The sequence below is a fragment of the Portunus trituberculatus genome, chromosome 17, assembly GCF_017591435.1.
Source record: "Portunus trituberculatus isolate SZX2019 chromosome 17, ASM1759143v1, whole genome shotgun sequence".
Taxonomy (NCBI): Eukaryota; Metazoa; Arthropoda; class Malacostraca; order Decapoda; family Portunidae; genus Portunus; species Portunus trituberculatus.
The window spans coordinates 15,639,222-15,652,462 of record NC_059271.1 but is presented as its reverse complement, the minus strand read 5'-3'; the positions used below and the strand labels follow the sequence as shown (position 1 = coordinate 15,652,462).

General features: G+C 40.2%; 1 protein-coding gene across 4 annotated transcripts in view; it reads left to right on the top strand.

Moving 5' to 3' along the window:
* LOC123504752 (modulator of smoothened protein-like) overlaps nucleotides 1-13,241 on the top strand; it is a 55,424-nt gene that overhangs the window by 30,300 nt on the left and 11,883 nt on the right. For all 4 annotated transcript variants that reach the window (XR_006674937.1, XM_045255533.1, XM_045255534.1 and 1 more), the window contains exons 3-4: nucleotides 8,393-8,555; nucleotides 8,856-8,950. Coding sequence is in view for 3 of the 4 variants with exons in the window: in XM_045255533.1 (XP_045111468.1) it covers nucleotides 8,393-8,555; nucleotides 8,856-8,950 (258 nt within the window). In the remaining variant the exon portion in view is untranslated. The remainder of the gene's footprint in view (nucleotides 1-8,392; nucleotides 8,556-8,855; nucleotides 8,951-13,241) is intronic.

Sequence of the window (13,241 nt, the reverse complement as noted above, 5' to 3'; positions counted from 1 at the left end):
TAAAGGAGGAGGAGGAGTCATGATGATGTTAAGGAAGGAGATAGTGGTAAATCAAGTGGAGTTTGGGAAGGAAAATCAGAAATACTGTATGTTAAGATGCATATTAACAAAAGGAGTTAACAATCATTGGAACATATGTGCCACCAAAACAAACTCATGGACTAACCAAGAATATAGAGACATGATAGATGACACAATAAGGAGTCTTACAAGAATCATTAAGGAAAGGAGAAAAGTGATATTGGTAGGAGATTTCAACTGTAAGGAGGTAGACTGGGAAAATTATGAAAGTGGTATGGGGAAGATGCCTGGGAGATAGATTCCTGAACCTAATGATAGATAATTTGATGGTCCAAAGAGTAAAGGAAAACACAAGATTCAGAGGAAACGATGAGCCGGCAAGATTAGACCTAGTTTTACAAGGGATATACCAATTAACGATGATATAAGATACAAGTGCCCATTGGGAAAGAGTGACCATGTAATATTAGAGATGGATATAGAAGAAGGAAAGGAAGATAGAGATGAATCATACAAAGGAGACCGATTAAATTACAGAAAGGCTGATATTGAGAATCTCAAGAACTATTTTAAAACGTAAACTGGGAGGAGATGGAAAACTCATTAACGGTTCAAGAGAAATATAACTTATTTTTGGAAATATACAAAACTGGGGTCAGGAATATGTTCCGAAATATAGACCTAAAGAAGAAGGAAAGAAAGATTGGTTTAATGCAAGATGTGCTAGGGCAAAGGAGAAACGAGATGGAGCATGGAAAAGGTGGAGAAGAAACAGAAATCCAGAAAATAAGGAAAACTTCAAAACAGCAAGAAATGAATATGCTAAGGTGAGAAAGGAAGAAGAAAAGAACTATGAAAAGGACATTGTCGAAAAATGTAAGGAACAACCAAAATTGTTCTACAGATTCATAAATGGAAAAATAAGACAAAAAGAAACAATAGAAAGGTTAAAAGGAGAAAACGGAATGGTGGAAGACCCAAAAAGTATGGCAGAACTGTTAAATAGTAAATTTCATGAGGTCTTTACTAAGGAATCCAAATTTGAAAGACCACAGGGTAATAGAGACTGTCTATATGAAAGAGATTAAAGTAACCAAGCTTGAAATAAAAAGTTGATGACGGAATTGGATGAGGAAAAGGCAATGGGACGGATGAAGTCTCAGGCAGAATACTGAAAGAATGTAGGGAAGAACTAGCAAGTCCAATATACAACATCATAAAATGCTCAATAGAAAATGGAACAGTGCCAGTGGAGTGGAAAAGAGCTGAGGTGGTTCCCATAATGCGGAAGGAAGGAAGAACCTTTAAATTACAGACCGGTATCACTAACTAGTGTAATATGCAAGATGTGTGAAAAAGTAATAAAGAAGCAATGGATCGAGTTTCTTGAAGACAACAAAATATTATCAAATAGCCAATTTGGTTTTAGAAAAGGTCGGTCATGTGTGACAAATTTATTGAGTTTCTACTCTAGAATAGTTGATAAAGTACAAGAGAGAGAGGATGGGTTGACTGTATTTATTTAGATCTAAAAAGGCTTTTGATAAAGTGCCACATGAAAGATTACTATGGAAGTTAGAGGAGAAGGGTGGCTTAAAAGGAAGCACATTGAGATGGATGAAGAATTACTTAAGGGAGAGAAATAAGGACGATAGTTAAAGATATGAAGTCCAAGTGGAGAACAGTAGACAGCGGAGTGCCACAGGGGTCAGTATTGGCACCAATACTTTTCTCGTATATATAAATGACATGCCAGAGGAGTGAACAGCTACATAAATCTGTTTGCGGACGATGCGAAACTGTGCAGAGTCATTAAACAAAAGAGGATTGTGAAATACTACAGGAAGACTTAAACAAGATCTGGAAATGGAGCAAAAATGGGAGATGGAATTCAATGTGGACAAAAGCCATGTCATGGAAATGGGAAAAAGTGAAAGACGACCAGTGGGAATCTATAAGATGGGAGATGGAGTAGAACTAGAAAAAGTAAAAAGGAAAAGGACTTGGGAGTGACAATGGAAGAAAATAATCAACGGTAAGCCATATTGATAGAATTTTCAGAGAGGCGTATAATTTGCTAAGGAATATTGGAGTAGCATTTCACTATATGGACAAGGAAATGATGAAGAAATTGATAAGTACTAAAATAAGACCTAGATTGGAATATGCAGGAGTTGTGTGGACTCCCCATAAAAGAAACACATAAGAAAATTAGAGACTACAAAAATGGCTACAAGAATGGTTCCAGAATTTAAAGGGATGGCATATGAGGAGAGACTAAAGGCAATGGATCTACCAACCTTGGAGCAGAGAAGAGAGAGGGATCTGATACAAGTTTATAAATTGATTAACGGAATGGATGAAGTGGATAATGAGAAACTGATCCTGAGAGAAGAATATGACTTTAGAAGCACAAGATCGCATAGTAAGAAACTAAGGAAGGGACGATGTCTGAGAGATGTTAAAAATTTAGTTTCCGCAAAGATGTGTTGAGACTTGGAACAGTTTGAGTGAGGAAGTGGTATCAGCAAAGAGTGTACATAGTTTTAAAGAAAAATTGGATAAGTGTAGATATGGAGCGGGACCACACGAGCATAAAGCCCAGGCCCTGTAAAACTACAACTAGGTAAATACAACTAGGTAAATACAACACACACACACACACACACACACACACACACACACACACACACACACACACACACACACACACACACACACACACACACACACACACACACACACACCGGTAGCTCAGGTTAGGCGCTGGCTTCACAAGTCAGAGGACGGGGTTTGATTCCCTGGCCGGGTGGAGATATTTGGGTGTGTCTCCTTTCACGTGTAGCCCCTGTTCACCTAGTAGTGAGTAGTGCAGGGATGTAAATCGAGGAGTTGTGACCTTGTTGTCCCGGTGTGTGGTGTGTGCCTGGTCTCAGGCCTATCCAAAGATTGGAAATAATGAGCTCTGAGTTCGTTCCGTAGGGTAACGTCTGGCTGTCTCGTCAGAGACTGCAGCAGATCAAACAGTGAAACACACACACACACACACACACACACACACACACACACACACACACACACACACACACACACACACACACACACACACGAAAACCTGCAAAAAACTACGAATGGAAACACTATGAGAGAGAGAGAGAGAGAGTGAGAGAGAGTGGAATTATCACCAGATAGTGGAGGATGGGGTTGACGAACATGATCTCTCTCTCTCTCTCTCTCTCTCTCTCTCTCTCTCTCTCTCTCTCTCTCTCTCTCTCTCTCTCTCTCTCTCTCTCTCTCTCTCTGTCTGTGAGCTGGTGGCTGTGGCTGTTACAGCTGACGAAACAGAGAAAAAATAAACCTTCATCCGAAAACTTATTCTTGTCTGCGATATAATAGTTACATATATACATATCTAAGAGAACGAATGGCTGCTGGTTTTCTTGGGTACACTCATCTAAAACGCTTATGGCCTGAAAGACGTAATAATACGTCCTTGGACTGGAGGTAAGGCTTCTGGACATATATATACGTCCGGACTGGCGCGCGTAGCCACCATGACGTATATATACGTCCCCGGACTGAAAGGGTTAACCCCTGACTTGAAGTTCCACTGAGAGCAAGCAAAGCGAGAGTGCATCATACGTAGTATGGTGAAAGGTTTAATGAAAGTAAAAATTATGAAGTTTAACATTTAGGCAGTTAAGTTTAATTTAAGTCATTATAATGTACACTAATGTATGTATGTACGTAGCTTTATAATGTTGATGATCTTAAATTTATGAAGGAGGGAGAGTGAAACGGGAAAGACACTAACCGGCAACCTGTGGAATGTAAACAAAGGGCGTATCATTGTATCTCATACAAAACTTATGTACCACTTTTCCACAAGGCTTTCCATTTTATCCATTGTAGAGTCACGAGTTCGGTGGTTCTTTTAGCTTGCAAGGAAGATACAGTCTCACCAGCCTATTTAATAGTCTGCTGACTTGAAAATAGTAGAGACAGTAGATGGAGTCAAGATGCTGGCCAGCAATGCTATAGTTTTCTAGCCTCTCTCGTGTCTGTGAATAATATCCAGCTTCACTTCGAGAGTAAGAGACTTCCTGGTCATCTTAGGAATGCTAGGCCACATTGCAAGGAGTTTTGGTGGTAAGTTGAGCAAGTGAAGACGAGCTGCTGCTGACGCTGTTATGGGAGTGAGTGGTGCGTGTTGTATTGATCTTGATCTTGATACTACAGGCGACTCGGGATCACTCCTGAGCCGGGCCTTTGGATCGGCAGCTCCTGTAGACGACAAAAAAAAGGCACACAGAAAAAAAAAAAAAAAAGAAGAAAAAGGAAACAGGGTCTTTTGCTCTAACCGTCTGTACATCTGGCATGCCACATTCTCTCCAGAAACTCCTTCACCGCCTCAATCATCCTTTCATTCGTTTCTCTACTCAGTCTCAGCAGCACCACCATCCACTCCCTCCCCGTCTTTTCCATTCTATCGTTCCTATTATGCCCTAACTCAGTCAACACCACTTGCATCATCTCATACCTGTCTCTGGCATACTTCACACACTCCAGTATCACATGCTCCACCGTCTCGTCCTCTCCCGAGTCACACATCTGGCACACTTTATTGCAGGACTCAGACCACCTGTAACTCCTTGCATTCACATCCATACACTGTGCCCTAGCTTTGAAGAGAAGATCACCACCCAGGCTTCCATCATACCACCTCTCATACATCGGGGTCTCTTTCACCTTGTACCATTCCAGAGTAGTCTTTCGTTCCATCCCATTCCACCACTCATTCAGTCCCATACTCTTCACATCTCTGTCTATCTCACTCTTCCACTTCCTCGCATCCCATTCTGTTCCCACTCTGCCTCCTCTTGTCACGACCCATTCCAGCTCATTCTGATTCACCCCAGCCATTCTCACTGCCCATCCAACCTGTAGACCATTCCTCTCTGTCATTCTCATACACCTTTTCCTCCCTTTGCTTCCACTTTCACTCCACAGATACACCTTCCTTGCTATTCTTGCATCATCTATTCTTTCAAGCCTAATCTTGTACCTAAGTGTCGCTTTTATAAGTCTTTCCCTAAAAGAGCTCCATCCCATATCCTCTCTTAAGGCTTCTACTGCCGTGTACCTCGGTGCATTCAGTGCCAGCCTAGCTACTCTACACTGCCCCACTTCTAACTTGTCAATTTCACTCTCGTTCCATGCAATCACATCCATACCATACATTATACTGGGGACACCCACACTCTTCCACTCTTCTCTCAGCACGTCATACTTACTTGCTCTCATCCTTGCCGCTTCCTAAATGGACCCACTGGTTCACCAAGCTTATTTTTCATTCTTTGATTTTCACACCCATTCTGACTCATCCACATCCCTAAGTACTTGTATTCTTGTGCCTGCTTCAACTCATTCTCTCCCAACCTCCATGCTACATTACATTCATCCTCCGACCTATTCACAATCATCACCTTACTCTTCTCTCTACTAAACCTAACTCCAAAATCTCTTCCATACCCATCAACCACATCCAGCAGACTTTGCAGCTCCTCTGCTGACTCACTCATAACCACTACATCATCTGCATAAAGAAGCACACCTATCTTATCATTCCCCACACTCACTCCTGCATTCATCCTACTCATTCTTGCTGCTAACTCCTCTGTATACAGGCTGAGAAGGGTTGGTGGCAAAATACATCCTTGCCTAACTCCTCTCTCACTCCTCACCCAGTCTGTTTCTATATCTCCTAAACTGTACTTAGCTCTGGTATCAACATACATGCTACGCACTATGTTGACTATCTTGGCACTCAACCCAATCTTTTCTAGGACTCTACCTAGCATTTCTCTATTCACCCTATCATAAGCTTTCTCTATATCCAGGAAACCCAAGTACAATTTACCTCCATCCCTCTTTTTTTTCTCAATCATTTCATTCACCACAAACATGTTATCCTCAGCTCTCCTGTCTGCACAGAAACCATTCTGCTCCTCACCTAATACTCCAGCTCTTTCAATCCACTTACACAATCTGGCATTCAACACCGCACTGAACACTTTGCCTACTGTATTGACTAACGTGATCAGCCTGTAATTTTTCAACTCATTCTTACTCTTGTGTCCTCCCTTATGCAGCAGAGTCATCCTGCACTCATTCCACATTCTTGGCACCCTCTCCTCCCACACCTGGTTAAAAAGCTGAGTCATCTTGTCAATCACAACATCTTATACAGCTCATATGGTATTTTGTCCGGCCCTGCTGCCTTCCCATTCTTCTGCCTTTTCACACACTTCTCCACCTCCTCCCTGTTGATCCTTTCATCCAGTTCATCTGCATTCCTTCTCTCCAGTGTCACACATCCTTCTCTTGCACCAAACACCTCACCTACACCACCCACTTCTTCCCAGAACTGTCTGATTGCCTCTCTCATTCCTTCCTTCTCTGTTACAACTTCACCATTCACCTTCAAACTCTCCACTCCAACACTGTCTGCCATATTGTCACCTCTCAAGAACTTGTACCATTCACGGCCACCTCCCATGCCTTTCTCTCTTAAAGATTCAATCACACTCCTTTCACACTTTACTTGGCCTTCACTATCATTCGCTTTGTCATTCTCTGCTGCTTTACATACATTTCCCATGCATTCTGGTACTCATTCTCTGCCTCATCACTTTCATGCCTCTTTTTCCTCAGCCACCTACATTGTCTACTCCTTCTCTTTCGCTCCTTTCTAGTCTCTCTGATTTCATCATTCCACCATGGTTTACGTACTTTCTTTCTTCTTCCTACTCTCACATACCCTATCTTTCTCTCTGCAACACTCCGCACATCCTATACCAGTCTCCCATTCACGTGCTCCACATCATGTATACCTCCATCATCCCAGCTTCTTGCACTCAGGTCCACGAGAGGCTTGATCTTGATCTTGATCTTGATTCTACAGGTGTCCCAGGGTTTCTCCTGAGGCAGGCCTTAGTATTTGCGGCTGCTAGTGTATTCAAAAGCTTGTCGGCTTGCGTGATATGGCGGGGCTTTCAAACTTGGAAAAAATTACCTGGATAAAACTTTGTTAAAGCGAGTTTGGTATTCGTTAAATGAGCAGATTGTAGTAAAATGAAACCTTCGTTGTAGCGAAATTTCGTTGTGTGAACCTTATAATCGAACGTCCACACAAGTGTTTGTAAACAAAGGCTCCCTGGCATCCCCGTTCCCCCTCCGCCAGTTGTGACTTGTGCTGCCATGGTCATCAGGATAACATTCTCCTGCATTCTATCTGTAGTTTTTCATTTATAAACTTACATTAACACCAAAGGCTTACTGGTGATGAAAGTATCTGGTAATCAAACGGCTGCACATTTGATCGTATACAAAGCTCTGTCATCTCCCTTCTTGCAGCCGCCACTGTACCATTCTGATATCGTATTACTGGTAATACCGGTAATACCGGTATTACTATAATACTGATATACCGATGCGGGTGCACGTCCTTAGTTCTGCTGCAGTCTTGAGAAAAACAACATTCTTCTGCATTCTGTCAGTAGTTTTTCATTTAGAAATTTAGGATGACACCAAAGAGGTTTATTAGTGGTGAAAATAAGGAATCTGGTGAGAGTGCAAGTGTTAGTGAGCCACAGCACTCCATTAGTAGATTCACAGGAATCACACCAGGGAAAAGTTATAAAGATATTATTAGTCGTCCTCCGACAACCTCCCTCCTCCTCCCTATCCTTCTTTCCTCCTCTTCTAAGTTAGCTATCACCATCATTTATGGTATGTACAAATAAGAATTATAAAAAAAAAAATACATTGAAATCTTTATAAACTTGAGATTTTGCTAAGATTAGAAAGAATTACCTGATTTATAGGTATCAATAGTCAAACTTTTTAATACTCGAACAGCCATTTGGAATTAATTAAGTTCAAGTATTGAGTGTCCACTGTAAACTATAGGAGTATAAATGAGCTTTTCAAGAATAAGATAGATAATGTCAAAGTTAGAAAAGACTCAATGATATGTTATTAACTCAGTGCCATTTAGGTGAATGCATACATTATGCTAAACCCTGACTTGAAATTCAAGTTGATATTTTATACAAACCTTTAGAATTGCAACCTTAGAAGAAAAGTGTCATTACCAAATTTACCACTCCCATATACTGACCCCTCAACATGACATGAAACCTTACAAGAAAAGTATAAAACCTTTCTTTGCATGCAATGCAAGTTTGACTTATAAATCAGGGAATGTGGTATTAATTTTATTTGATTTCAGTCAGTGACTTACACATTCTAAGATCATTATTTTTTACAGGTGTGTATTACTACCTCACACATTTTAATTATTTTACAGGTGTGTTATGCTACTTCACTTGGAGGAGCTTGGCTTGTGACCTTGGGCTGTGTATTGCTGGGGTGTCTCTGTGTCACTGCCACCATTGTGCTGCTGGCACTCTCCCACTGCCGCCTCAGCACAAGCATTATGACATATGCCCGTTGGGTAGGCTTCTCTGCTAGTAAGTCATCGTCTTTCTGATTGTGAGAAGTGTCTTACCTCATGAAATGCGGTTGAGTAAAATCTTGGCCTCACACAGAGTAGTTTTCAAGCTGATAGCAGAATACCTAATTTACAGAACCTCACATTGTTTTTCACATTGGGAGCATTATATTTGTGTGTTGGGCTGGCACTGTCTGATAGTATAGGTTGGTCTTTAAGTAAATATCAGTCATAGTTGATATTTTTTCTGTGTTGTTGTTCATATATTTTATACATTAACTATTGTAATTTTAGTTTTTTAAGCATATTTTCCTTTCAGTGGTGCTGTTCTGTCTTGCTGCTGTTGTGTTTCCAATGGGATTTTATGTTGAAGAAATTGGGGGTGAACCATACCAGCTGCCCAACAGCTTCCAGGTTTGTGGTTTAATGTCACTTAGTTTTGCTTATATTGTCTCATGTAATTACTGTGTGTGTGTGTGTTTCACTGTTTGATCTGCTGCAGTCTCTGACGAGACAGCCAGACGTTACCCTACGGAATGAGCTCAGAGCTCATTATTTCCGATCTTCGGATAGGCCTGAGACCAGGCACACACCACACACCGGGACAACAAGGTCACAACTCCTCAATTTACATTCTGTACCTACTCACTGCTAGGTGAACAGGGGCTACACGTGAAAGGAGACACACCCAAATGTGTGTGTGTGTGTGTGTGTGTGTGTGTGTGTGTGTGTGTGTGTGTGTGTGTGTGTGTGTGTGTGTGTGTGTGTGTGTATTTACCTAGTTGTATTGTACGGGGTTCAAGCGGGGCCATTAGTGTGTGTGTGTGTGTGTATTTACCTAGTTGGGCTTTATGCTCATGTGGCCCCGTCTCCATATCTACACTTATCAAATTTTTCTTTAAAACTATGCACACTCATTGCTGACACCACTTCCTCACTCAAACTGTTCCAAGTCTCAACACATCTTTGCGGGAAACTATATTTTTTAACATCTCTCAGACATCATCCCTTCCTCAGTTTCTTACTATGCCATCTTGTGCTTCTAATGTCTTATTCTTCTCTCAGGATTAGTTTCTCATTATCCACTTGGTCCATTCCATTAATTAATTTATAAACTTGTATCAGATCCCCTTTCTCTCTTCTATGTTCCAGGGTTGGTAGATCCATAGCTTTTAGTCTCTCCTCATATGTCATCCCTTTAAATTCTGGAACCATTCTTGTAGCCATTTTTTGTAGTCTCTCCAATTTCCTTATGTGTTTCTTTTTATGGGGGGTCCACACTACTCCTGCATATTCCAATCTGGGTCTTATTTTAGTACTTATCAATTTCTTCATCATTTCTTTGTCCATGTAGTGAAATGCTAATCCAATATTCCATAGCAAATTATGTCTCTCTGAAAATTCTATCAATATGGCTTAATGGTTGATTGTTTTCTTCCATTGTCACTCCCAAATCCTTTTCCTTTTTTACTTTTTCTAGTTCTACTCCATCTCCCATCTTATAGATTCCTAATGATCGTCTTTCACTTTTTCCCATTTCCATGACATGGCTTTTGTCCACATTGAATTCCATCTCCCATTTTTTACTCCATTTCCAGACCTTGTTTAAGTCTTCCTGCAGTATTTCACAATCCTCTTTTTGTTTTATGACTGCACAGTTTTGCTTCGTCTGTAAACAGATTTATGTAGCTGTTCACTCCCTCTGGCATGTCGTTTATATATACGAGAAAAAGTATTGGCGGCAATACTGACCCCTGAGGCACTTCGCTGTCTACTGCTCTCCACTTGGACTTCATATCTTTAATTAGCGTCCTTATTTCTCTCCCCCTCAAGTAATTTTCCATCCATATCAATGTGCTTCCTTTTAAGTCATCCTTCTCCTCTAACTTCCATAGTAATCTTTCATGTGGCACTTTATCAAGTGCCTTTTTGAAATCTAAATAAATACAGTCAATCCATCCTCTCTCTCTTGTACTTTATCAACTATTCTAGAGTAGAAACTCAATAAATTTGTTACGCATGACTGACCTTTTCTAAAACCAAATTGGCTATTTGATAATAATTTGTTGTCTTCAAGAAACTCAATCCATTGTTTCTTTATTACTCTTTCACACATCTTGCATATTACACTAGTTAGTGATACCAGTCTGTAATTTAAAGGTGTGTGTGTGTGTGTATTTACCTAGTTGTATTTACCTAGTTGTAGTTTTACAGGGCCTGGGCTTTATGCTCGTGTGGCCCCGTCTCCATATCTACACTTATCCAATCTTACTTTAAAAGTGTGCACACTCGTTGCAGACACTACTTCTTCATCTAAACTGTTCCACGTCTCAATACATCTCTGCGGGAAACTATATTTTTTAATATCTCTCAGACATCTTCCCTTTCTCAGCTTTTACTATGCGATCTTGTGCTTGGATGTCATATTCTTCTCTCAGGATCAGTTTCTCATTATCCACTTGGTCCATTCCGTTGATCAATTTGTAGACTTGTATCAGGTCTCTCTCTCCTTCTTTGTTCCAAGGTTGGTAGATCCATAGCCTTTAGTCTCTCCTCATATGTCATCCTTCAAGTTCTGGGACCATTCTTGTAGCCATTTTTTGTAGCCTCTCCAATTTCCTTATGTGTTTCTTTTTATGAGGGTTCCACACTACTCCTGCATATTCCAATCTGGGTCTTATTATAGTATTTATCAATTTCTTCATCATTTCTTTGTCCATGTAGTGAAATGCTACTCCAATATTCCTCAGCAAATTATATGTTTCTCTAAAAATTCTATCAATATGGCTTACTGGTTGATTGTTTTCTTCCATCGTCACTCCTAAGTCCTTTTCCTTTTTGACTTTCTCCAGTTCTACTCCATCTCCCATCTTATAGATTCCCACAGGTCGTCTTTCACTCTTTCCCATTTCCATGACATGGCTTTTGTTCACATTGAATTCCATTTCCACTTCTTACTCCATTCCCAGATCTTATTTAGGTCTTCTTGCAGTATTTCACAATCCTCCTTTTGCTTTATAACTCTGCACAGCTTTGTATCATCCGCAAACAAATTTATGTAGCTGTTCACTCCTTCTGGCATGTCGTTAATATAAATGAGGAAAAGTACTGGTGCCAATACTGACCCCTGTGGCACTCCGCTTTCTACTGCTCTCCACTTGGACTTCATATCTTTAACTACCGTCCTTATTTCTCTCCCCCTCAAATAATTTTCTATCCATCTCAATGTGCTTCCTTTTAAGCCACCCTTCTCCTCTAACTTCCACAGTAATCTTGCGTGTGGCACTTTTGTGTGTGTGTGTGTGTGTGTGTGTGTGTGTGTGTGTGTGTGTGTGTGTGTGTGTGTTTACCTAGTTGTATTTACCCAATTGTATGTTACAGGGTTTGAGCTGGGGCTCATAGTGACCTGTCTCCATATCTATATTTATCTAACTTCTCCTTAAATTTGCACACACTTTCTGCTGTTACAATCTCTTCTCTTAATCCATTCCAGATGTCTACTGTCCTATGTGGAAAACTGAACTTCTTGATATTCCTATGACACTGACTTTTCATGATTTTCTTGAAATGTCCTCTTGTTTGTCTGTCTCCCTGCTCCGTCAGTGTTACCAGGTCTTGTCTATCTATCTTCTCCATACAGTTTACTAACTTATACATCGTTATCAAGTCTCCTCTTTCCCGTCTATCCTTCAAAGTTGGTAGCTCCATCTTCTTCAATCTTTCGTCATAGGGAAGATCTTTTATTTCAGGGACCATCTTTGTAGCAGCCCTTTGTATCCTTTCTAGTTTCTTGATATCTTTCTGCCTATATGGCGACCATACCACTGCTGCATATTCTAGTCTAGGTCTTATCATAGTGGTTAATATCTTTTTCATCATACTTTTATCCATGTAACTGATGTTCGTTAGTGTCTTGTATGTTGAAGCAAATAATCCATTTATATGTCTTTCTGGAGTCAGGTGTCTTGTATAATCACTCCCAGGTCTTTCTCTTCTTTTCTTTTCATTATAATCTCTTCTCCCATTTTATATTCTCATGTAGGTCTTCTATTACTTTTACCCATTTCCATTACATGGCATTTCTTAGTATTGAATTCTAACTTCCACTTCTGGCTCCATCTCCAGATCTTATCAATATCTTTCTGTAATTCCATACAATCATTTTGTTTTTTTATAACTCACAAAAGCTTGGCATCATCTGCAAACAATTTTATGTAGTTACTCAAACCCTCTTGTATATCGTTGACATATATTTGGAACATTATCGGTACCAACACCGAACCCTGTGGTATGCCATTGGTTACAGCGCCCCAACTTGAGGGTGTAACTCCTATCACTGTCCTCATTTCTCTATCTGTTAAGTAATCTGTCATCCAATTTAAGATATTTCCCTTAATTCCGCCCATGTGTTCTATTTTCCATAGGAGTCTTCTGTGTGGTACTCTGTCAAAAGCCTATTTAATGTCTAGATACATTGCATCCACCCATCCATCTCTTCCTTGTACTTCATGTATTACTTTGTATTAAAGCTTAGTAAGCTTGTTATACATGACCTTCCTTTTCTGAAACCAAATTGGGAGTTATTAATGATTTCATTTCTCTCCAGATATTCCAACCATTTTACTTGGATAACAGTTTCACAGATCTTACCCACCACACTAGTCAGTGACATTGGTCTGTAAATTAGAGGCTCAGTCATTTTTCC